The 27,087-nt window shown below is 45.8% G+C and overlaps 1 protein-coding gene across 1 annotated transcript in view; it reads right to left on the minus strand.

Annotated features, from left to right (window-relative positions):
* The window catches only part of SHCBP1L (SHC binding and spindle associated 1 like), a 1,462,574-nt gene that overhangs the window by 662,590 nt on the left and 772,897 nt on the right, over positions 1–27,087 (minus strand). The window contains exon 6 of the mRNA XM_086936360.1: positions 3,889–3,994. Within this exon, the coding sequence (XP_086792486.1) occupies positions 3,889–3,994 (106 nt within the window). The remainder of the gene's footprint in view (positions 1–3,888; positions 3,995–27,087) is intronic.

A 27,087-nucleotide genomic window follows, 5' to 3' on the forward strand; every position in this document is an offset into this window, starting at 1 on the left:
CCTCTACTTCAGTGACACGGCATTCAGACATATCCAGCCGTTCCGCATGCAGACATCTAGCCTTTCCGACAACCTGTCAATGCGATAGGAGAGGGAATCCATTTTGGAGCCTAGGACTGAGAGACTACCCTAAAAACCCTTTTCCATTGCAGCAAACAATGTGCGGATGTCGCAGTCCGCGTCTTCTTGGGGAGAGTCCAGTGTGTGTTCTCCTTCCTCTGTAGTAGCATCATGACTCCTAGGTTTCCGTTGGTCAAATGATATTTTCGGTGGTGTCCTGTCAACTTTACCCATCGCTGAACTAGGGGTTACAATGAACCAGATGGAACAACCCAACCAGGCTAGGTATGCGCAGCCAATATTGCAGCTACCACTCAGTTGATCAATTCCAACCTTCCAGAGGGGTACTGGTGAAGCAGATCGACAACAATAAAGCAAAGGGCCCCAGACTACAGACAAGAGCAGACCCTGCGGTACTGGCACTTGATTCAGTTCAAATAGCCAACAGGCGATAGCAGGGGTAGCACTAGAGGCAGCGCCGGGGTTTCTGCGCCAGTATGTAAGCTATTGAAATTAATCTCCACACTCAGGAAGATTAGTTGTGAGTTGGAATCCCCTATAACCAGGCTTATATCCCCATGGCACTCACGTGGCCTGTAGTAGAAGTGCTGGTTCCACCTCAGCCCAAAGGGAGGATCAGGGTCTTAATGGTAGTGCGGGGCGTTTCACAAGCCACTCAGTCGAGGTCTTTGCCCATACTATTTTGCCAGGACGTATTGCAGTCCGCGCGCACCAAGACTGTGTCAAGTGGATAGGTGCAGGGGTCTTCTACAAGTGTCTCGCGTCCTGTGTGAACAGGTGCAGCCAGGTTGCAAGTACGCAGTTGTTGGGTTGGAGTATGGCGGAAGTGAGGGCCGTCTCTGCCGCGCACAAAATGGCGTGTCGCTGAGCGGCAGTGCCTCCGCACTATCAATGTTCAAGGCGACCAGAGTATCAGCAGCACAGCTCGCAGCACATCCCCGTTTTGCTTCACTCTCACCTCGTGATATATTTGATGTGCATAGTCGCCACCCAGAGGTCACAGTGCTCCTACCATAGCCCACAGCAGGCGTGCCACGTTTAGGGTCGTTTTTTTCTACCTTGGTCAGAGCGGGCGCTAGGTGTATGAGCTCTCGTAGTAGACGGCCGCCATCAACACTCAGTGTACGGGAAGAATTTCAGGCATGTTTCTCTCTGTTGTAGGCAGTCCGCAGTCCTATGAATACGAAGCTAGCGGGAGCGGCCTCCGGAGCGTCACAACGCGTCGGACCGCCATCGCCTCGCACCAGAGTCCGGGATCCCAGCTTTGCTCAGCCTCGCAGAGGCCAAGGGCTCCAGCCGCGTCGTCTAGGCAGCTATAAGAGCCAGAGTCAATTCAGACAGCACCGGAGAGTTGCTGGAGTACAAGGCTGCTCCAACACTGCTCTCTGCGTGCTTCTATAGACGAATATTGGACGGATCTAGTGATTAGAGCTTTGCTCATAGGCGGCCATCTTCGCCGCGCGCTAGCTCCGCCCCCTCAACGATAGTGGTGACTTTTGTACAGAGTTATTATACAGAAAATGGTAAGGCAGGGGATTAAGATTTGATACTAAGTATCCTCATGCATAATAAATGAGGTTATTGTTCGAAGAAAAACCACACAACATTTATTCGGTACGTAACTAGGTAAAAGGTTGCTGTTGACCTCGTGAGCAGCCCCAAACCTTCCTATACGGCTGATGAAATAGGTTAGCCTGGACACAGGGTGGTTATTTCTGTAATCGGTCAAATGCATTTTGCCTCAGAAGTCTAGAGCCTTAACAGTGCATTTCTTTCAGGAATGCTTGTACACCACACAAAAATCTTGTTGCACGCATCCAAGTGCATCGCCTAAGCATGATGCTGGTGTCCATGGCATGACCCACAATCTATGGTAGGTCAATACGTTACCTATACATCCGCCGATTTCTGATGATTCAGGTTGGCAAGGTTTTGATGGTCATGTCCCAACATACATAAGTAGATCTAGTAAGAAGTCAGATCACATTCAGAGTGTTATGCCAGACTAATTGAGGAAAAAACCTTCTGAATTTGTTGGTATGCTTAGATTTCATCACTGGTGAAGGAAAAGGAAAGGCAAATGGATTGACCCTACTGGTCGACGCCTGTACCATGAGAATTTCTTGACTTGGGTGTTGAGTGAGAAATGCAAAGTCAACAGCGGCCAGTCTACACTGCCCAGTGACAGGTTGATTGAGTGGATGGACCATTCATGGTTTCATCCAAGTGCCAATGAGGATACTCACGTGCCTCGCTTGAACAATGGCCATGGATAAAGAATTTCTGTAAATACACCGGCTTTTGTTTTTACTGCGGGCAGTATCATGTTAAGAATGTATGCTGCCCTGAGCACCACAATTGCAAAAGAGGAACTCTTTTCTTTTGTGGACTGGGGTTAGGGGAGAGTGAATGGATATGTAAAAATCCAACTCAATTTTGGGAAAAGTATTCTACTCACTCACACTACTGCATCCGAATAATGAGCGGGCAATAAGTGGGTGGGCAATAAGTTATCGATCTCTTTCTCATGGTCATTTTGAAATGTGCTGCAACCCTTGGACTGCATCTGAATCAGAGTCAAACAGGACCTCCAACCTTTGCTAGTACTAGTGTAATGGCAGAGACTGGGAGTAAGCTTAAATTATGGATGGCTCTCCTTTCGTTATTTTACAGAAAGACGTAGGCATGGTACAGACTGATGCGGTCTCTGGATTAGATCCAGCACAGACACTGTAAGAGACAGCAGTGCCACTAGCATAGAAGAGACCAACATTAACCTTTCGGCTGGAGTGGAAGACTGCACTAGTGTTGGCACAAGGCGGCCAGGTGAGGATCCTCTAGGGTGACAACAGGGAAGTGAGACTGCTTTTCCCTGTAGCTCTGTGGTACCCAAATGTGCTCCAGAGTGAGCCGGCAGCATCCGAAAAATGTTTTTAGCTTCTCGATCTACATTAATATATCCAATGGCCTGGGAAATTTGGGCGTTTCCGGGACAGCTGTAGAAAGGTCTTGTAGTTGGTAAATGTCTGAAAAGAAATACTCTTCGAGTGCTGATTGTGCTGCTTCTTGTCTGACTTTGAGTGGTACATTAATGCCAACCTTCCCGATTCAGGTGGTAGACTACCTGTTTCAAGGCTAGTCTTCGGCCTCCATATTCCTGCAAGCAGAAACCTGATTCAGTGTTTTGTAAAACTGCCAAAAATACAATGATGCCCGTCACACAAGCTCAATCTACACAATATGACTGAATCTTGTGGGTTTGTTAGGGGCCAGACATTTTCCCCCTAACATGTTGTCTAACAATTTTGGAAATGTGAAAAAACTGATACCGTTGGTAGGAGCTCCAGTGCAGAAGGGCGCAGAAAGAAAAGAACAGATATCAGCAAGGAGGGGTGGAGCCTACGTTCAGCTCAGCTCCTTCACTTCTTTGGTGGTGCAAGGATGTCAGGCAGCACCATCCAGCAGCATGTGGGAGCTACTGCATAACAGTTATCCAGATACTGTTTGGCGTCAGATAGATTCAAAGAATATTTAACACAATAGAAGAAACTTTAAAAAACGAATTGTTTATATATTTGCTTGACTTCTAAAAACTAATACAATACATCCAGTTCACTTTGTCTGCTATCTTAGCCTATTCAGCATACATTTTTTACTTGGTTTCTTTGGTGTGTCATCATTTTTTTGCAATGGAGCATAATACTACTACAGTTTTTCTTTTGATCTAGGAAGAAAAGCTAATCAGCAATTCGCATTCTGTTACAAAATTGGAGATATTTTCACAGAAAAACAATTGATATTTCTTACCATGTCTGTGGTCATCATTTTAGCTACTATATGCGTAACAACTTTTCCAAAGTCTCTCTGCCCTTTCCTACGTCTCAGTATTCTTGGGAAAAAAGGTCCATGAGCCCTGAATAAAAACATAACCCATACTTTCATCTATCCAATGTACAAAACCAGCACAGGCAACTTCAGCTCAAAGACACAGAAATGTAGCCTGTTACATGCATTATTTCTGAAGAATATGCTCATACCTACAGAGCACCGCATACATGTATTGCATAATAAATTAAAGATAGCAGGCGCCTCTGCTTTGATGGAGAAAGCGAAACGCTTACTAACTGTAACACCAGTTCTGCATTAGGGGTATATTCATTTAATTTTGTAAGCACTGAATAGGATATCAAATAAATAGTCTAGTGTGGTACACGGATACACCTGAAAATTAGGAAAAACAGGTTTCCAAAATAAAGCCAAACAGATGATTCCTATATACCGACAACATTTACTTTAAATTTTTTAAGCTTTAAAACATATGTTTGAGATAAGAAAACAAGTTACTTACCTGTAAGTACAGTTATCCAGTATTGGTATCTTTCATAGATTCTTCCCTTTCTTTTCATGTTCCCTTAAACAATCTTCTAAATAAAGCATTTTAGCTTTATCAAACGTGCCATATTCTGGCCATTGCAATGGACTCATTACACCAGGAAAAATAATGAATTGCAATGGCCAGAATATGGCACGTTTGATAAAGCTAAAATGCTTTATTTAGAAGATTGTTTAAGGGAACGTGAAAAGAAAGGGAAGAAGGTACGTTTGTTGCAGTGGGATGCTTTTCATGCGTGGCGATCATATGTAGCTTCAAGATTCTCAGGCGAACCTAAAACAATGAGAGGAAAAGCTATGGTACATGATAGGGAGAAAGGAGAAGAAAGACATATAAGTCATTGTAGGGAAAAGGAAATGGAAGTAGACAAATGCTTCACAGTTCACAAGCCAATACCAGATATTTACCCAACTCTACCTAATGCTCCCATAGAACAGGAAGATTCCGAAGACCCTGTAATAGAAGGTTTATTGACACTCCACCACCATACAGCCCGCAAACAACGCAAGCTTCATCAGCACCACACACACACGTCACACACACACACACACACCACAAGTTACATCACAAACTAGTAAGACAATACCTATACAACTTCAAGGTACGCCTGTTTCTCGCTCAGGAAGACAAGGGTTACGGATAAAAATATCAGACAAAGAACAGAAAGTGGTACTTCTACATTGCATAATGCAAAAAGCCGCTTCCCGACTGATTTCACGCCTGCACTTCAACGCAGCGCTTTGGAAAAGTTGGACAAAAAAAGTTACAGCTGGTTTAAAGACTGGACAAATATTGGCCTGAGGAAGACGACTACCCCCAACCTGACAGGTTGTCCCGTGTTCATAACGGCACAATATCAGCAGTAATGGACGATGTAGGGGCAACAAGCACAGAAATATTAGATGCTGTCCAGATATTCGCTGAATGGATAGATACACTACTGATACTAGAACAAAAATGTACAAAACTTAAAAAAAGTAAAGAGGAGGAAGCTAGTACTCTTTCCCCTACTCACACCATGCCATTAAGAGAAGTACCAGGAAGTCAGGAAGGGAAGCCCACTATTAAAGTTCACACACCATGGTCAAATGTTGAATTACATAGATTTGCACTTCAGTTTCCAGACATTAGACAAGAAAGAGAGGAATGGTATAGACAGACGGAAATAATATTAAGAGTTGGCACTCTAACACTAGATGACATAGAACAGATGTTTTCCATAATATTGCCACCAGACCTTTGGGGAAAGATAAGAAGAGAAGATGATGAATGCTTAAAAATAAAATGGGAAAGTATAACTACAGACAAGAGGGAACAAGGAGAAGATATTTCAGAGGAAATTAAAAATTTACCAGCTAAAATAATGGCTAAAATAAATATACTAGTACCAAGGAAACAAATAGACTGGCCAAAATTAAATGCATGCATTCAAGATACTGAAGAAACTGTATCTGGGTTTTTTCTCTAGAATACAGAAGGTCTTCACAGCTTCAAGTGGTTTAGATAATGAAAAGGAAGCAACACAAAGCGCACTTGTCTCCTGTTTTGTAAATAATTTAAAACCTGCAATTAAAAGAGGGATTCTAGAGTACAACCCTACTTGGTCATGCAAACCTCTAACAGAAGTTTTACAATTAGCACAGTATTACGAAATGCTAGGGAAAAAGGATTTGGAAAGTAAAAATAACAAAATAAAAGAGTTAAAAACGAAAGTCTTGATTCAGCAGGCTCACCAGTATAGCAGCCGTGGTCAAAGAAGCAGGGGGAGAGGAAGAGGCCGTGGGGGCCCACAAAGGTCATTCTCTGCACCCCCAACACAGCATACAACCACAAATGAACCAACACACACACAGGGATGCTTTAATTGTGGGGAACATGATCATTGGAGAGCTCAATGCCCACACCCCGTCAAGCAGTCACAGAGAGGTGGTGGGATGGGGAGATCAAGAGGCCGGGGAAGGAGCATGGGAAGAGCTGGATATCAACAGCAAGGACGTGACTCACAACCTGGCCCAACAGGGTATCCCCCAACACAAATTTCTTTGATAATGAACAAATACCAAAAATGCAGGTGCATCACCCTTATGATGGGATCTATCAGGAAGGGCCCCAAGGGGAATGGGACTATTATGCTCGATAGGGAGGCCCGAGAGAGTTAATACAGAGGATGGTAATACCTGTAGATCCCACTGGACCATATGTGAGGGGTAAGATTGAAGGTACACCTGTGGAATTACTAATAGATACAGGGGCCACCAATTCCTCCTTAACAAAGAAAAAGTTTCCAGATGTTCCTCTCTCTGGAAAAATAAATAAGTCAGTGGGATTCACCAACATACTTGTAACAAGCCCAATTTCAGCACCCTTGAAATACAGTATAGGCCCAATTCAGGACACGCACTCATTCCTTATATCAGACAAATGTGCATTTAATTTGTTGGGATTGGACTTGCTAAAAAAGATGAATGCCACAATTAAGTGCACTGCAGACAGAGTTTTCTTGGAAGTAGATGGACCAATGACAGAGGAAATGGGCAACTGTTTCCTATCAATAGGAATACAAAATATTACAGCACAAATAATGGATCAGATAGATTCAAGAATATGGGCAAAACACAAAAATGACACTGGGAAAATGAACATCACACCTGTAACAATTACAGTCAAACAGAATGTGAAATTACCAAGAAAACCACAGTACAAAATAGCTCCAGAGGGTCTAAAGGGATTGCAGGATATAGTAGCTGACTTACTAAAAGAAGGGATTGTTAAAGAAATATCAGGCAGTCCTTGTAACAGCCCTATTTATCGGTCTCAAAAAAGGGCGATGGAAATAATGATGAAAAAAGTTACAGATTCATAGTTGATCTCAGAAAAATGATTTAAGATTGTGGTGCCACAGTTCCCGGTTGTCCCAAATGTAGTATCAATATTGTCAACATTGTCACCAGAAATGACATTTTTCAGTTGTGGATTTAAAAAATTGCCTTCTTCGCAATTCCAGTAGATGAGGGTAACATGTACCTCTTTTCATTCTCTGTAAGCGGGAGAACTTTCTGTTTCTGTCGTATTCCCCAAGGGTTCACAGAGAGCCCAAGCATTTACAACCAGGCCTTGAAAAGAGAACTAGACACATTCAATTTATCACCTAATTCTGTGCTAATACAGTACATAGATGACCTGCTGATTGGTAGCATCTCTGAGACACAATGTACAACTGACACCATTAATTTGTTAAATTTCTTAGCTGAACGTGGTCACAAGGTTTCACCAGAGAAAATACAATTTGTTCAACAGGAAATATCCTACCTAGGACATATCCTGTCGAAAGGGCAGAGAAGATTGGATGATAAGCGCATTAAATTGATTCTACAGACACCAGTGCCACGCACCCAAAAACAGGTGCGAGCCTTTTTAGGTATGGCAAGTTATTGTCGACATTGGATTTCAAAACCCTTATTGGCCCTGACCCACAAGGACACGCCCGAACCCCTTCAGTGGTTGCCAGAACATGAACAAAGCTTCCATGCCATTCGGCAAGCTCTCTGCTCTGCTCCTGCTTTAGGCCTACCAGACTATTCTAAGTCTTTCCAACTCTATGTTCATGAGTCCGACGGGAGTGCTCTTGGGGTTCTCTGCCAGCAGTTCGGTGACCACAAAAGACCATGCGCATATTTCTCTGCCACCTTGGATACTGTAGCCAAGGCTTTACCTTCCTGTATACGTTCTGTTGCAGCAACTGCCTTATCACTACAACTTGCAGAAAGCATAATAATGGGACATGAAGTTGATGTCTATGTACCACATGCAGTGGAGCTGATATTGAATAAGACACGTACTCAGCACCTCACAAATGCCAGACTTACGCAGTATGAGATCTGTTTGTTCGCAGCACATGTAACACTTCACAAGTGTAATGTTCTAAATCCTGCCACTCTGTTACCTGTTCCCACTGATGATTTAGTGGATTCAGACCATGATTGTACTCTGTTAACTGAAGAACAAACGAAAGGTAGAATTGATATGACTGATACTTCCTATGCAGATGCTGAAGGAGAATTGTGGGTGGATGGGTCCTGCCTTAGAACAGAGGATGGAAATGCATCAGCAGCCTATGCAGTTGTAACAAATAAAAATGTAGTTGAGTCCTGTAAGATACCATGTACCAGAATCCTGATGTGCTTCTACACCTATATGATGCAATCTTTTTATTGCTTCCCTGATAGTAACAGAGGAGTCAGGGACATAGGTGCAACTCAGTAGTGACTGTTTGCATCAGCATTCTTTCTTTTTCCTTTAATCTCCTCACTTGGCATTTTGTCAGCTGTCCCAATAGTTGACAGCACATTGGCAGGCAATTAATTAATAGACAACAGCCTATTATTAGTAGGAAAATTGTTATGAACACCATTCATATCTTCCAACCCCATGCGCTCAACCAACTCCAAAGTGAACCTCCTATATCCCATGTACCACAATCCTGATGTGCTTCCACACCTATATGATGCAATCTTTTTATTGCTTCCCTGATAGTAACAGAGGAGTCAGGGACATAGGTGCAACAGGACGCCCCTATAATTGCACAGACTCCTCCCCTTTCTGCTAGCATCATGTCAAGAATCATTCTATTTTGTAACGAAACTAATCTCACAGCTTGAAGCTCTACTGTAATATTTTCAAGTATACTTGTCGTTTCATTTATTGTTCCTTCTAGTAGTCTGGACAATCTACGTATATCCCCTGAGTTGATAGATGGACCAATCCATGGTATCATCCCTTTAAATATAAATATATCACCCGCTATCTGTGATGCTGTATCTCTTTGATCCACACTTCTTCTGCCTCGCCGTGGTGCATGTCTTTGCATGTCCCTTCGTACTTCCTTTGTGTCTTTTATTGCTATAGCAGGTAATACTAAATCTAGGTGACAACAACCACTCCAACTTGTTGGAAGCCATGTATAAGCCTTCTCTCCACAAATGAAATAAATTGAGTCACCTACGTAAATTGGAATACTAATATTTCCGGCCGTCATTTCAAATGTCATGTTACAATTTGTACTATTGCCCACCTGATAGGTCCCATTACTCTTAATATAAATACTCCCTATTGCGTTGTGTTTTCTTAATTTTAACTTCAAAAATTGTATATTCTTATTTGCCTCTTTTGATGGGCCTGCTATCCCAGTGCTTATATTCCGAGTTGGAAAGAGTGGAGTAAAGATGTCAGACAGGGGGAATGTTGCATTCTGTTCTATTACTTCCGTGCAGTTCCCCAGAGTCAGAATATCTGCCATATATTTGTTATATAATGTTCCTGCAGGTGGAGCCATAGTCGTCCCTGCACCAGAAGTACTTTTCTTTAAATTCTGCAAAACGGCTATTAGCTCTATTTTTAAATGGCATAACAGGATGCTGCAAAAGGCAATGGAACTTGAACCAGGGGCAAACTTTGGTCCACCGAAGCTGGGAATTGCAAACATATCCAGCAATTTCCCCTTGGTAATATCTTATTGGTATGATGCAACAAAGTCACAAAGGAATTGTGGTGCATATCTTTTCTGTGGGCTATTTCTTCAGGTGACAAAGTGTATGCAGGTATTGTAGCAGGGGGTGTTGGTGTTGGGATCAACTGTTCCATGGGATAGAACACGTCCAATAGATATACAGTAATTAATGCTAGCAATAACAGACAGAATATCACCCCAGGTATGCACATTTTAGACTTGTACCATTTTTTCTCCATTTTTAGAGCTGTATATTCCCTATCCATAACTATGTATTCCTCTACTTTCTTTAATTAAATGTAGTGCTATTGATGACACTATGTTGTGAATTATCACTGTGAATCTTTACTATAATATAAGCTAAACACACAAAAAGCATGAACACATATAAGGTGAGGCTGTAGTACAGAATATATTGCGAACAGCTATTTGTTAATATTTCAGATGGCCTCTGAGAATTTCTTGGTACTTCTCGCCTCCCAAAGATATGCATGTAATTCCTGTAATTCATGACCCTTTGGTCACGTATATCAACCGTTAGTGCAGCCTTACTTAATTTTTACAATATTGTCCACTGTACCTCACATTAAAGGTAGCTTTTTAAAGCAGTGAGGTGCTGAGTACGTGTCTTATTCAATATCAGCTCCACTGCTCCTTTCCTTGTGGAAGCGCCTGTGGATTATAGCGCGGGGCATTCACTGCGGACCTGACCCACGGAGCCTGCACCTCTTGCCGGAGCCTGCACTTGACCCTCGGCGAACTTTGCAACATCTCGCGGCCCCTGCTTCGCGGAAGCCGCTCGTGCCTGGGGGTCTCCTGTAATTGTGGAAGGGAGCTGACACACGCTCCTAAGCGGGACTGCGAAGACCAGAGGGCAGTGCGTTGCTAATCTGCCGCAGCTGGTCCTCTTCCCGCCCCCGCCTCCCTGCAACATTGAAAACCATCGGCGGCTCCTACCTCACTGGATTCCTCTCCTTTCCTTGTGGAAGCGGCTGTGGATTATAGCGTGGGGCATTCACTGCGGACCTGACCCACGGAGCCTGCACCTCTTGCCGGAGCCTGCACTTGACCCTCGGCGAACTTTGCAACATCTCGCGGGCCCCGCTTCGCGGGAGCCGCTCGTGCCTGGGGGTCTCCTGTAATTGTGGAAGGGAGCTGACACACGCTCCTAAGCGGGACTGCGAGGACCAGCGGGCAGTGCGTTGCTAATCTGCCGCAGCTGGTCCTCTTCCCGCCCCCGCCTCCCTGCAACATTGAAAACCATCGGCGGCTCCTACCTCGCTGGATTCCTCTCCTTTCCTTGTGAAAGCGCCTGTGGATTATAGCACGGGCATTCACTGCGGACCTGACCCACGGAGCCTGCACCTCTTGCCGGAGCCTACACTTGACCCTCGGCGAACTTTGCAACATCTCGCGGCCCCCGCTTCGCGGGAGCCGCTCGTGCCTAGGGGTCTCCTGTAATTGTGGAAGGGAGCTGACACAAGCTCCTAAGCGGGACTGCGAGGACCAGCGGGCAGTGCGTTGCTAATCTGCCGCAGCTGGTCCTCTTCCCGCCCCCAACTCCTCCTCCTATTTAAAAGTCCTGGTGAATGCGCACGCGGGACTCAGCACCGGGCAAAGAGCGGGCCGTTCGAGGACCGGAGAGACCGGACTGGACCAGACCCCCTTCGTTTTCTTGGCCCATTGTTATTACATCTTGTTATTTTTACTATCTTTTCGTTTAGCAAGCTACACTAGAATTATGTGCACACGGGCTAGCCGTAGTAAAGCCGCCAAGTGTGGGAAGATGATAAATGGAACTTTAGATGATTTCATTACTAGAACGAACACCGCTATAGATCATAAAATCACCAAAATGCAAAAACGTGTATCCCTGGATCTAGAAGCAGCTAGAAGGCTGCCCAAAACATCGCCATGTCTAAAAAATCCTCTTTAGGCCATATAGCAACAGTAAAAAGTCCGGAGCACTCACTGATCCAACGCCTCATTACAACGCAGGCCGAGGTCCACTCAATCCCACCCTTACCTCCTGGGACGAGTGTGCCTCTAGGCCTCACCCAACCGCAAAATAGTCAAAATTCCCCATTTGCTAGTTAGTGACTCGGATCTTGCCCTCCATATTGATATCGCCCCTACTTCGATTTCGCCACACATTATTGAGGAATATGATAACCCCCAGGGCTCGTACATAAAGGGTACAGTGCACAAAAGAAAACGCACTGTAAGGTCTGCCTATTCACGGAAGAATAATATGAAAAACAATGGTTTGGGTGGCCTCAAAGGGTCCTAATGTGGTAAGGTTTAACTATAGTACTGAAATAAATCCTGAGAGAAAGTGTTTGTAAGGTTGCATACATATAAAGTACTTTATTTAGGTTTTTTCTTTCAATTGTATTTTTCAGGTGCTCACACATGTGACAAGGTGCTTATAGTGACTAAGTGAACATTTGTTAAAACAACTATATACAAGGTGTCACAAACAAGGGTATTCCCCAAAAAATATATACAGTAGGGTAGGGGAGTTTCCTTGAATGGGTCGACGGCGTTTCGATCTAAACAATTCTAGATCATCATCAGGACGTGAGCTTTCATAAAAAATGATGAAGTAAATCAGATTTAATACTATATCCTTACATGAGCTTTCTAATCAAGTGGTATGGTGCTCCCAGTGGCATATAATTCATGCACATTTCTATAAATTATTAGAAGTAGGCAAACGTGGATTGAACGCACTACTATGGAGGAAGGTTCTTTAAGAACTATAATTATTTTTTACGCGCTTTTTTTAGGAGCGGGTATATATGCTTACTTCGCGAGGTGATGGAGATGTTTGCATCAGAGTTTGGGGATCAAATAACGGCTGTTGTAAGTAAGTCCAACTGCCTGAAAGTAAAGGAGGATTTTAGGTATACTGTGATCCCTTTGAAGTTTCCGGTTATTTCATGTTATTTTTGAAAAAACTTACTATGAATATTCCTGGACAAGCTCGTGAATTAAATTCAAGGTGAGATCACTCTAGTTATCACGAATTGCCACATATATCTATAGACAAGATAAACCAAACAGTTAAAATTCGGGCAGAATTGTTATTGAAGGAACCAACTAAAAGGTGAGTTATTTACCAATAATATTCCTTTTGTTCGGATTTCGGGGTAATTAGTAAAAACGGGCCGGTATGGATCTGTAATAACATGAGGGTAATAATTTTAGAGCAAAGTAATTTGTGGGGCATGCTAATAAAAACCATTCAGCTCGAATAGGAACATTACCCGGAGCTAGTGGCTGTCCAGACGTTCCGACGGGAGCTGTGGACAAAAGAATACGAGTGGCATTTAGAGATTAAATACTGCCACTTGACTGTATAGGAGAGTCTAGGGTAGGGGCATCCTCAAAGGCGGCGAATGTACTCACTGGATCACCGCGGGACGCGGCTCTGCTCACTGTGCCTCGCTGCTTCGGCGTTCGTTTGCAGAACTCTGTTTACTTCCTGGTTCTGAGTTGGCGCATGCGCGGGTAGCCTTAAATAATGCGCATGTGCATTGCTGGGGGACTCGTGACTACGGTAAATCACGGCGCGCATACCTGGTAGAGAATTATACTGACAGCGCGAATTAAGTCTAATTCTGGCAGAAATATTAATATTAAGTGCTCACAAGGAGTATTGCGAAGTATTCTAACAATTCTGTAGAGAGCGCAAATTTAAGTCTAATTGTGGTGGAAATATTAAGCGCTAACAAAGAGTCTTTCGAAGTATTTTCACACAATGTCATCATAACGGTACTGGTTTATGCAAATAGAGCCCAATTTTTAGGTGGAATGATTAAGCATCTACAATGCATTTTCCAATAGCTTTTGAATGGTACACAAGGAAACATTTCGTGGCTATGGACTAAAAGAGAAACAATTCCATACAAGAAGATCAATGTTGGCAATAGTTCTGAACTCATGGGTTAGCCACAGTTATTCCACTCATCAAGAGTGTTGAGTCCTTTCTCAATACTCTTACAGAGAAAAATCCATTTGCACTCAAGGCGGTTCAAGGTTGTCTGTTGATTGCCCCCTCTTGCATTAGGCAAAAGCTGGTCAACAACCTGCCATCGTAAATCATTTTCTGAGTGTCCATTTTCTACATAATGTTCCACTAGGGGTGCGGATAGCACCTTGCAGCGAATTCTGCTTCTGTGTTGCGAAATCCTGGTCTTTATCTGTTGCGTGGTTTGGCCAATGTACAGTTGTTTGCATGGGCACTGTATACAGTATATAACGTTTTTCGAGTTACAGTTAGTAAACGATTTCAACTTGTGTTTACAATTCTCATATTCAAACAATTTGGTATTAATCGTAAAATCACATGCAGTGCAATTGTTACATTTGTAATGTCCTACAATAGGTGGAAGATTCAGACATGTCTCTATGGTGGTATTTTTATTGGTTATGGTAGCAGCTCGCACTAAATGATCTTTGAGATTGCGGCCCCTTTTGAAGGAGAATAGGGGCACACCTGTATCAAGTTCTAAGAGGGACAGTACAGGCCAATGTTTTTTAATTACTTTACAGAGTTTGTTACTCACTGTACTGAATGTTGTCACACAAGTTATTCTCTTAAGGGGTTCTTTCTTTGTAGGTTGTAGGAGATGTTCCCTATGGGCGTACCAAGCTCGTTTCATAGCTCTCCTTACAAGCTTCCTGGGGTAGCCTCTACTCATCAATTTTGAACATAAGGTTTCTGCTTCTGAAAAGAAATCCTGTTTAAACTTACAGTTGCGCCTAATTCTGAGGAATTGGCCGTAGGGAAGGCCATCCCTAAGTGCCCTTGGGTGTGCGCTGTGATATTCTAAGAGCGTATTGCGCTCTGTAGGTTTTCTAAACAGTGTCGTATACAATTGTTCTTCATGACATTTAATTGTGACATCAAGGTAGTCAATCTGGTGTCTGTCAAAGTTGAAGGTGAATCTCAGATCTGGTTGACTATTGTTAAGCCACTCACAATAGTCTCTTAGTGTGTCTTTATCTCCTCTCCAGATCATTAGCACGTCATCTATGTATCTACGCCAATTAAGGATGTTGTTACGATACGGATTGTCAGAGTTCAGAATGATGTTGGATTCTAGATCATCTACAAAAAGTATGGCAAAATTGGGGGCAAAAATAGCCCCCATAGATGTACCTTTGCATTGTCTGTAGTAGGTATCTTTAAAAATGAAGTAATTTCTGGTGAGGGCAATCTCAAGTAGGTTCATTATAAAGTCCGTCGGGACTTGGTGGGGCGCTGGTCGGTTATTGAGGTGTTTTCGAATTACATCCACCCCCTTCTGTTGGGGTATATTAGTATATAATGACTCTATATCTAGAGTGACAAGAAGTTCTGAGTCAGGATGGTATGGGTGGGATTCGATGAGATTTATTAAATGAGTTGTATCTTTGATGTAAGTCACTGTATCTTTTACCAAATCTTTTATAAAAAAATCAATATACTTCCCTAAAGGTTCTACAATTGAACCACATCCTGAAAGGATTGGTCTCCCTGGTGGAGCAGTCAAATGTTTGTGTAATTTGGGAAGAGTATACAGTACTGGGGTCCGAGGATCTTTATTGTTAAGGAACAGATATTCATTTTTGCTAATGTAACCTTCTTCTAGGGCGTTTTTAGTGATCTGCTGGATTGTTTCGCTAATCTCTTTTGTGGGATTATGTCTTAGTTTCTCATAGTGTGTTGTATTGTTAACTTGACCCTGAATTTCAGCTTCATAGGAGGCACGATCTTGAATTGCGATCCCTCCTCCTTTGTTGCATGGTTTTATCACGATCTTATCATTCTGTCGGAGTTCTGGGAGGCTAATTTCTTTCTTCTCTACTAATGTTGAATGGTGTGAACCTATACTCTTTTTTCATGTTATCCAGTTCTCGGAGTATTAGATGTTCAAAGGTAATCACCTCAGGTGGCATAGTGCCACTTGCTGGGTTGAAGGTGGAGTTAGGACGTAGTCCTGTGGTGTCATATTTTTGGACAGCTTCTCTGTCTTTAAAGAAAGCTTGCAATCTTATTTTTCTGAAGAAAAGAAAAATCTCTGACTGGATGTTAAACCAATTAGGTTTTTCTGAGGGGACAAAGGATAGTCCTCTACTAAGAAGGGAGATGTCTGTAGAGTTTAGTTGGTGACTAGAAAGGTTAAATATGGGTATTGTTTCCATATTGGGTTGAGGGGGTAACTCCGTATTTAGTATTGGTAGCCCCACTGGTAGAAGCGATTCCTGGTCTGGCGCTCTCCCGGAGTGAAGTTGTATCTCTGTCTGGTTCTCCCTCTCCCTCTCCCTCTGCCTCTGGGGGGATCTGTGTTTCTCTGCTGGCCTCTGTCTAAAAAATGGGGGTTATTGTGGGTTGAAGTACTTGGACCCTCTGCTATGTCTGAGCCGTCAGATTCGGCTGAAGAGACGGAGAAAGTAACTGGGGCTCTGTTTTTGAAACGGCCCCAGGTGCCTGTTGGAAATCTTTGTTGCTCCTGGGGGCCTACAGTGAAGAAATCTTCCTGAAGGTAAGGGTAGGCTTTTTCTTTTTTTAAATTCTTAATGCACAAGTTACTACTTGTGTAACGATATATCTGTAAGAGACATTAGTTAGTGATAGATTCCTTACCTTAGAATATCCCCAGGCGTCAGACTGGATCCGGAAATTTTTGCGTAGCAATACCCCTGCGCGCTGGTAGGCGTCGTCTGCGGCTCCGCATCCGTCGTCGGCGTCGTGAGCGCCGGGATGACGTCGTCGGAGTATATAGACGGCGCCCATGCGCGCTGACGTCAGTTCTGATAACACAGCTTTTCCGCGCCAGATACGCAGAGCCATGATAGAACTAACACTGGTGCCATGAAACTAGGGCCCTGAAAGGGGATGACCTTAACCCTAAATATCGGTTCGCAGAACGGGGAGGATGGGAGGGCGGTAAGGAATCTATCACTAACTAATGTCTCTTACAGATATATCGTTACACAAGTAGTAACTTGTGCATCTGAAAGAGACACGTTAGTGATAGATTCCTTACCTTAGAATAGATACCCCAAAGAAGCCATCCCTCCGGACTTGACTGTCCAGGCAGTAGTGTCTTGCGAACGTGTGCAGCGAGGCCCACGTGGCTGCCTGACAGATGTCCTGCAGGGGGACACCGCGGCCCAGGGCAGTTGTCGTTGCCGTGGCCCGAGTGGAGTGAGCCCGCAATCCAGCCGGGGGCTCCTTCCTCGCCATGGAGTAGCATGCTTGGATGCACAAGATGATCCACCTTGAGATGGTCCTCTTGTGTACAGCCTTTCCCTTCTTCGCGCCCACGTAACCAACGAAGAGTTGGTCATCCACCCGGAATTGGCGAGTGCGGTCTAGGTAGTAGGAGAGCGCACGTTTTGGATCCAGACGGTGGAGCCTCTCCTCCTCTTTCGAGGGATGCGGAGGCGGAAAGAAGGTGGGCAAAGTGATGGACTGCCCGATGTGGAAGGCCGTGACAACCTTGGGCAGAAAGGAAGGTCGTGTACGCAACACCACCTTATCAGGATGAACAGACAGGAAAGGTGGAGAAGAAGAAAGAGCCTGGAGCTCACTCACCCTCCTGGCAGAGGTGATGGCAACCAGGAAGGCCGTCTTTAGAGTAAGGAGACGAAGAGGGCAGTTATGAAGTGGCTCAAAGGGAGCACACATCAGATAGGTGAGAACCAGATTCAAGTCCCACTGGGGCATCACGAAGGGAACAGGAGGAAACATGTGCGTGATGCCCTTCAGAAATCTACTCACAATAGGGGACTTGAATAAAGATGGCTGATCTGGTAGCCTCAAGAAGGCTGAAAGAGCAGAAAGGTACCCTTTAAGAGTGCCCAGAGCAGAGCCCTGCTGGGCAAGGGAAAGAAGAAAGAGCAGCACTTCCGAAAGGGGTGCAGAGAGGGGATCCACAGCCTTTGCTGCGCACCATGCCACAAATCTGTTCCACCGGCAGGCGTATACCCACTTCGTGGAGGGACGCCTGGCTGCCAGAATGATGTCACAGACTTCGGGAGGCAAGTCAAATGGCCTCAACTGCCGCCGCTCAATCTCCAAGCTTGTAGGTGGAGACTGGACAGGTTCGGGTGCAGGACCGTCCCCTGCTGCTGCGACAGAAGGTCCTCCCGAAGAGGCAGACGAATCGGGGGATCGACTGACATGCTGAGTAGCTCGGGATACCAGTATCTTCGTGCCCAGTCCGGAGCCACAAGGACGACCTGGGCCCGGTCGCGCCTGATCTTCTTCAGCACTCTGGGCAGAAGTGGTATAGGCGGAAAGGCGTACAACAGACCGCAGCTCCACTCGCGACGAAAAGCGTCTCCGAGCGAGTGCCGCCTTGGAAACTCCAACGCGCAGAACTGCTGACATTGCGCGTTCTCTTCGGTGGCGAATAGATCTAACCAAGGCTCTCCCCACTGTCGAAAGAGACCTTGCGCCACGTCCGAGTTCAGACGCCATTCGTGATCCATCATGCACCGGCGGCTGAGTTCGTCCGCCCTGGCATTCAGAGAGCCTGCCAGGTGTTGAACCACCAGGGTCACGCCCTGATGTTCCAGCCACTGCCAGAGGCGCAGAGCCTCTTGGCAAAGGGTCCACGACCCCACACCGCCCTGTTTGTTGCAGTACCACATGGCGGTGGTGTTTTCGGTGAACACTTGCACCACGCTCCACCTGACAGAGGGGAGGAATGCCTTCAGAGGAACGCGCTCGATGGCCCTCTTGGCCAAGAGGGCCGAAACTTCCTCTTGCAGAAGTTGCAAGTGATCCCCCGACACACGGTGGTATTGAGGTGGCATGGATGGAGGGGAAGACTCGAAGGGGAGGGAGAAACCCCTTCGGACAATTTGCAGCACCCACCTGTCCGAAGTGACTGTATGCCAGTGGGAGAGGTGATGGCGAATCCTGCCTCCCACAGGCGTCACATGGGCCTGAAAACTCGGACTAGGAAGGTTTTGAGGCGGGGGCTGCTGAGGGAGGTGTGGACTGGCCTCGCCGCTGACCCCGACCACCGCCGCGGCGGTTCCCACGTCCGCCACCGCGCTGCTGGACATTTTGCGGCGTGTGGCTGGCGGTCCGTGGTGGGGCGCCCCTTCCGTGGCCACGAAAGGAGCGAAAGGCACCCGATTGCTGGCGTGGGGCCGTAAGGCCCAAGGACTTGGCCGTGGCCCTGGAGTCCTTGAAACGTTCCAGCGCATGGTCTGCCTTGTCGCCGAAGAGGCGACGGCCATCAAACGGCATGTCCAGGAGGGTGGCCTGGACATCGGCCGAGAAGTTGGCGGACCTCAACCAGGCGTGGCGTCGAACTGCCACCGTCGTTGCCATCGCCCTGCCCAGTGAGTCTGTGGTATCCAGCCCACACCGGATAGAAAAACGTGCCGCATCTCGGCCGTCCGCAAGGGTTTGGCTGAGTTTAGCCCTGACCTCCTCAGGGCATTGTGGCAGCACCTCTGCAACCGTGTCCCACAGAGTGTGGGTGTAGCGGCCCAAGAGACAGTTGGTGTTCACTGACCGTAGCCCTAGGCTCACAGACGAGAAGACCTTCTTCCCGAACTGCTCATATCTCTTGGATTCCCTGTCGGGCGGGGCCGACGGGAATGCGGTCTGGGAGTTGGAGGCCTGGATGACCAGACTCTCGGGGGTGGGGTGGGGTGGGTGGTCAAAAAGCAAGGGTCGCCCGGTGCCGGGCGGTAGCGTCTGGCCACGTTCCTGTCCACAGGGGGGCCTGTGGCGGGCTTGGACCAAGTGCCCAGAAGAACGTCACACAAGGCCTCGTTGAACGGCAGGAGGGGCTCCGCGGAGCCGGACTGCTGTTTGAGGACCTCAGTGAGGAGATTAGTCCTCACGGCCGCGACGGGGAGCTGAAGGTTTAAGGCCTTAGCTGCCTTCGTCAACACTACACTGTAAGCAGAACCCGCCTCCGAAGCCACAGTCGGGGGCGACGTAAATCCAGTGTCTGGCGAGGTGTCAATACCACTGGCCTCCCCAAGCTCATATGTCCAGTCCTGATTCGACTGGCAATCGCGTGCCAGAGGGTCCTCGGACCCCTCCCATTGCTCCTCGTCACCTGGCTCCTGGAGACCAGGATTAACAGCCAGGGCCTCCTCGTGGAGATAGAACTCTCCGAAGGCCGACGGAATCGGCGCCCAGCGGCGCCCCTCCGTCTCCTGAGGAGGACCGTAGGAAACATTGGGGGCGGCAACCACATCGGCCTCCGGGGACGACACCTGAAGGGACGGCGCGGCGAGGTCGTAGGGTCGACCGGCGAGGTCCCGGATCCGGAGCCGGATCCAGCGAGGTTGTGCGGCGCCGGGACCGAAGTCGCCAGCGGCGCCGGGCCCGAAGTACCCGACATCGTCGGGGCCGAAGCGCCCGACCCGGAAGGACCTCCAGACGGAGCCGATCAGCCCGAAGGCGCCACGGGAACCGACTGAGGAGGGAGGGCCCTCATGGCCATGAGGTACCTCTCGACCTCCTCCTGCGACGCGCCGTGCCCAGGGACCCGAAGGTGTGGGGCAGGCGGCGACGCTTGCGACTCCCGCGGAGCCGCGTGGGCGGTGTCGCCCGAGTCCCCGGTAGCATCGTGCGAGCGACGGGGCGGGTCGGAGGATCGATGGCGTCGCTCCGACCTCTCATGCCTCTTACCTGAGGACTTGGAACCAGAGGATCGGTGTCCACTCCCGGAACGTCGATAACTCCGACCTCGCGACCTGTCCCTCGACCTCCCGTGGGACCGGGACCGGGACCTGGAGCGGCGCGGGCCCGACTGCCTCAGCTCGAGACGCTTGCGGGACCGCTCCCGCCTAGCCTTCGACGTCAGGGCCCGGCAGTCGGAGCAGGTTCGATCGTCGTGGTCGAGGCCTAAGCACTTCAGGCACCGGCGATGGGGGTCCGTGACCGACATGAGTCGGCCGCACTTCGAGCAAGGCTTGAACCCGGGCATCCCTGGCACCGATAGTCGAGAATCGACTAAATAGAGGATCAAAAAGATCAAAAAAGTTTTCAGTCAAAAAGTGACTGGGGGTAGAGCTTCTTCCGGATCTGCGCTAGCTGGCGCGGAAAAAAGAAGAACTGACGTCAGCGCGCATGGGCGCCGTCTATATACTCCGACGACGTCATCCCGGCGCTCACGACGCCGACGACGGACGCGGAGCCGCAGACGACGCCTACCAGCGCGCAGGGGTATTGCTACGCAAAAATTTCCGGATCCAGTCTGACGCCTGGGGATATTCTAAGGTAAGGAATCTATCACTAACGTGTCTCTTTCAGATATCTTTGGTTACTTTACTTGTTTTCTTGTGGATCTCGAAAGCTTCGAAATCCTGAATAGTTCGATCAATCTTTTCAAGACAAGCTTTGGCGTCCGCCAATGTATCTAGTTCTCTTATGGCCTGTTCTAATGCCTTGATCTCCTCTAGTTCTCGTTTGCTATGTTCTATCGCTGTATCTATACCAAGCACCATCCAATGGCGCGAACAGGTTGTGCCGATATGTGCAAAACCGGTTTTGAATTTTGGGTCCTGGATAAAAATAGCAGGAACGTTTCGCACTTGAAGGCCCACTGGTATAACTTCTGCTCTTAAATAATCTGTTAACATACGGGCATGCAATTCTGTCCGTACGAGTTTTTTCTTCAGGTGCTCTAGTTCAGAAAGTTTATCATTAGCTGGGTCTGTGGTGGTTCTAGTGCTTAGTAAGGGGCCCTGAAGCAGGGAAGGGCCAGTAAGCTTGCTTGCTATATATTCTTCCGTGTAGGTAGTACCTACTTGTATAGACTTTTCCAATTGAATTGGAGTCTAGAATGCACTTGCTTAGCATAAAGACCACTCAATGAGTGGAACCCTTGCAGTGTAGCCACTGCACTTGGAGTAGTTATAATGAACAAGGGTACCCCATTAGTAGAACCTGGTGTTAGAGTAATAATATGAAAAACAATGGTTTGGGTGGCCTCAAAGGGTCCTAATGTGGTAAGGTTTAACTATAGTACTGAAATAAATCCTGAGAGAAAGTGTTTGTAAGGTTGCATACATATAAAGTACTTTATTTAGGTTTTTTCTTTCAATTGTATTTTTTAGGTACTCACACATGTGACAAGGTGCTTATAGTGACTAAGTGAACATTTGTTAAAACAACTATATACAAGGTGTCACAAACAAGGGTATTCCCCAAAAAATATATACAGTAGGGTAGGGGAGTTTCCTTGAATGGGTCGACGGCGTTTCGATCTAAACAATTCTAGATCATCATCAGGACGTGAGCTTTCCTAAAAAATGATGAAGTAAATCAGATTTAATACTATATCCTTACATGAACTTTCTAATCAAGTGGTATGGTGCTCCCAGTGGCATATAATTCATGCACATTTCTATAAATTATTAGAAGTAGGCAAACGTGGATTGAACGCGCTACTATGGAGGAAGGTTCTTTAAGAACTATAATTATTTTTTACGCGCTTTTTTTAGGAGCGGGTATATATGCTTACTTTGCGAGGTGATGGAGATGTTTGCATCAGAGTTTAGGGATCAAATAACGGCTGTTGTAAGTAAGTCCAACTGCCTGAAAGTAAAGGAGGGTTTTAGGTATACTGTGATCCCTTTGAAGTTTCCGGTTATTTCATGTTATTTTTGAAAAAACTTACTATGAATATTCCTGGACAAGCTCGTGAATTAAATTCAAGGTGAGATCACTCTAGTTATCACGAATTGCCACATATATCTATAGACAAGATAAACCAAACAGTTAAAATTCGGGCAGAATTGTTATTGAAGGAACCAACTAAAAGGTGAGTTATTTACCAATAATATTCCTTTTGTTCGGATTTCGGGGTAATTAGTAAAAACGGGCCGGTATGGATCTGTAATAACATGAGGGTAATAATTTTAGAGCAAAGTAATTTGTGGGGCATGCTAATAAAAACCATTTAGCTCGAATAGGAACATTACCCGGAGCTAGTGGCTGTCCAGACGTTCCGACGGGAGCTGTGGACAAAAGAATACGAGTGGCATTTAGAGATTAAATACTGCCACTTGACTGTATAGGAGAGTCTAGGGTAGGGGCATCCTCAAAGGCGGCGAATGTACTCACTGGATCACCGCGGGACGCGGCTCTGCTCACTGTGCCTCGCTGCTTCGGCGTTCGTTTGCAGAACTCTGTTTACTTCCTGGTTCTGAGTTGGCGCATGCGCGGGTAGCCTTAAATTATGCGCATGTGCATTGCTGGGGGACTCGTGACTACGGTAAATCACGGCGCGCATGCCTGGTAGAGAATTATACTGACAGCGCGAATTAAGTCTAATTCTGGCAGAAATATTAATATTAAGTGCTCACAAGGAGTATTGCGAAGTATTCTAACAATTCTGTAGAGAGCGCAAATTTAAGTCTAATTGTGGTGGAAATATTAAGCGCTAACAAAGAGTCTTTCGAAGTATTTTCACACAATGTCATCATAACGGTACTGGTTTATGCAAATAGAGCCCAACTTTTAGGTGGAATGATTAAGCATCTACAATGCATTTTCCAATAGCTTTTGAATGGTACACAAGGAAACATTTTGTGGCTATGGACTAAAAGAGAAACAATTCCATACAAGAAGATCAATGTTGGCAATAGTTCTGAACTCATGGGTTAGCCACAGTTATTCCACTCATCAAGAGTGTTGAGTCCTTTCTCAATACTCTTACAGAGAAAAATCCATTTGCACTCAAGGCGGTTCAAGGTTGTCTGTTGATTGCCCCCTCTTGCATTAGGCAAAAGCTGGTCAACAACCTGCCATCGTAAATCATTTTCTGAGTGTCCATTTTCTACATAATGTTCCACTAGGGGTGCGGATAGCACCTTGCAGCGAATTCTGCTTCTGTGTTGCGAAATCCTGGTCTTTATCTGTTGCGTGGTTTGGCCAAAGTACAGTTGTTTGCATGGGCACTGTATACAGTATATAACGTTTTTCGAGTTACAGTTAGTAAACGATTTCAACTTGTGTTTACAATTCTCATATTCAAACAATTTGGTATTAATCGTAAAATCACATGCAGTGCAATTGTTACATTTGTAATGTCCTACAATAGGTGGAAGATTCAGACATGTCTCTATGGTGGTATTTTTATTGGTTATGGTAGCAGCTCGCACTAAATGATCTTTGAGATTGCGGCCCCTTTTGAAGGAGAATAGGGGCACACCTGTATCAAGTTCTAAGGGGGACAGTACAGGCCAATGTTTTTTAATTACTTTACAGAGTTTGTTACTCACTGTACTGAATGTTGTCACACAAGTTATTCTCTTAAGGGGTTCTTTCTTTGTAGGTTGTAGGAGATGTTCCCTATGGGCGTACCAAGCTCGTTTCATAGCTCTCCTTACAAGCTTCCTGGGGTAGCCTCTACTCATCAATTTTGAACATAAGGTTTCTGCTTCTGAAAAGAAATCCTGTTTAAACTTACAGTTGCGCCTAATTCTGAGGAATTGGCCGTAGGGAAGGCCATCCCTAAGTGCCCTTGGGTGTGCGCTGTGATATTCTAAGAGCGTATTGCGCTCTGTAGGTTTTCTAAACAGTGTCGTATACAATTGTTCTTCATGACATTTAATTGTGACATCAAGGTAGTCAATCTGGTGTCTGTCAAAGTTGAAGGTGAATCTCAGATCTGGTTGACTATTGTTAAGCCACTCACAATAGTCTCTTAGTGTGTATTAATCTCCTCTCCAGATCATTAGCACGTCATCTATGTATCTACGCCAATTAAGGATGTTGTTACGATACGGATTGTCAGAGTTCAGAATGATGTTGGATTCTAGATCATCTACAAAAAGTATGGCAAAATTGGGGGCAAAAATAGCCCCCATAGATGTACCTTTGCATTGTCTGTAGTAGGTATCTTTAAAAATGAAGTAATTTCTGGTGAGGGCAATCTCAAGTAGGTTCATTATAAAGTCCGTCGGGACTTGGTGGGGCGCTGGACGGTTATTGAGGTGTTTTCGAATTACATCCATCCCCTTCTGTTGGGGTATATTAGTATATAATGACTCTATATCTAGAGTGACAAGAAGTTCTGAGTCAGGATGGTATGGGTGGGATTCGATGAGATTTATTAAATGAGTTGTATCTTTGATGTAAGTCACTGTATCTTTTACCAAATCTTTTATAAAAAAATCAATATACTTCCCTAAAGGTTCTACAATTGAACCACATCCTGAAAGGATTGGTCTCCCTGGTGGAGCAGTCAAATGTTTGTGTAATTTGGGAAGAGTATACAGTACTGGGGTCCGAGGATCTTTATTGTTAAGGAACAGATATTCATTTTTGCTAATGTAACCTTCTTCTAGGGCGTTTTTAGTGATCTGCTGGATTGTTTCGCTAATCTCTTTTGTGGGATTATGTCTTAGTTTCTCATAGTGTGTTGTATTGTTAACTTGACGCTGAATTTCAGCTTCATAGGAGGCACGATCTTGAATTGCGATCCCTCCTCCTTTGTCGCATGGTTTTATCACAATCTTATCATTCTGTCTGAGTTCTGTGAGGCTATTTCTTTCTTCTCTACTAATGTTGAATGGTGTGAACCTATACTCTTTTTTTATGTTATCCAGTTCTCGGAGTATTAGATGTTCAAAGGTAATCACCTCAGGTGGCATAGTGCCACTTGCTGGGTTGAAGGTGGAGTTAGGACGTAGTCCTGTGGTGTCATATTTTTGGACAGCTTCTCTGTCTTTAAAGAAAGCGTGCAATCTTATTTTTCTGAAGAAAAGAAAAATCTCTGACTGGATGTTAAACCAATTAGGTTTTTCTGGGGGGACAAAGGATAGTCCTGTACTAAGAAGGGAGATGTCTGTAGAGTTTAGTTGGTGACTAGAAAGGTTAAATATGGGTATCGTTTCCATATTGGGTTGAGGGGGTAACTCCGTATTTAGTATTGGTAGCCCCACTGGTAGAAGCGATTCCTGGTCTGGCGCTCTCCCGGAGTGAAGTTGTATCTCTGTCTGGAAGAAGGCCAAAGTTGCTAGAGCACACTGTCCTAACAAGGTTACATTACCCAAGCAAGGAGAAGTGGGAAGATCGGTAGCCCCAGATCAGGAGTGCCCGAGTGTTGACGAGAACTGCCCAAACCTGAACCCTAATGATATAGTTACCACACAGGAGACTAATGGGGTGCAATCATGCAAGATTGAGGGAAGAGATGAGGAATTTCTAAAAATAGTCTGGACAACCCTAAAAAAGCTCTTAACTCCCCTGGATCTAAGACTCTCCCGCATAGAAAATCACCTGCTAGAGGTGGAAAAAAGCATTTTAGCCCTAGCAAGCCTTAGCCTTCAAGACAACAGAGGGTCTGCTCCCCCAGAAGTGGATGCAATTACCACCACCTCTCCTGCACTGCCCCTTAGTAGACCTATACCCAAACCACGCACGAAGGGCTATGATTACAAAGCCCCTCACCACCATTCTAAGCCACATATGCACCCCTCACAAAAACCAACCAAACCACTTAAAGAAGATGCTCCTCCAAGGGCGATCGACACTAAGTCCCATCGAACAGCCTTGCAGGGCCCACAACACGCTGAAAATTTCCGTGGGGGATACATAGATCTTCCTCCGGATGCTAGGCCTTATGTGGCGGTACTAGCGGGTGTTCCTGAACCGGGGAGTCATAATCAAGAACATTATTGGTCCCTAAAAAATAAGGTTATCCATTGGCTGAATACAAATAGGCAGATCCCCAGTTACCTGAGAAGTAAAGTATTAATGGTGCGCAGAGTTCCCTGGATAGGACCTTCACGCAAATCCATTCCAGGTGACTGTATTGTAGTTTCATTCGAGGATCCACAGACAGCCCAACACATATGTTCATGGAACACCGGGTGGGAGAACTCACCAATTGTAGTTAGACCTCTAACTTTTTTCTATCCCCCTCGTTCTTTCTTAAACCATGGGGGGGTTGGTCACTGCCTCGCTATCCAGCCCGAGGAGGGGCGAGAGAGGGCTGGCAAGGTCCAAAAGGAAGGTGGCACGGAGTACCAACCGTTAATAGGTTTGGCTGTTTAGAAGAGGTAGACTGACTTCCCTTGCCTCTAAATCCACCACATGACCTTAAGGACAAATTCCCTCCATCGA

Source organism: Lissotriton vulgaris, chromosome 1_1 (genome assembly GCF_964263255.1).
Source record: "Lissotriton vulgaris chromosome 1_1, aLisVul1.2, whole genome shotgun sequence".
Classification (NCBI taxonomy): domain Eukaryota; kingdom Metazoa; phylum Chordata; class Amphibia; order Caudata; family Salamandridae; genus Lissotriton; species Lissotriton vulgaris.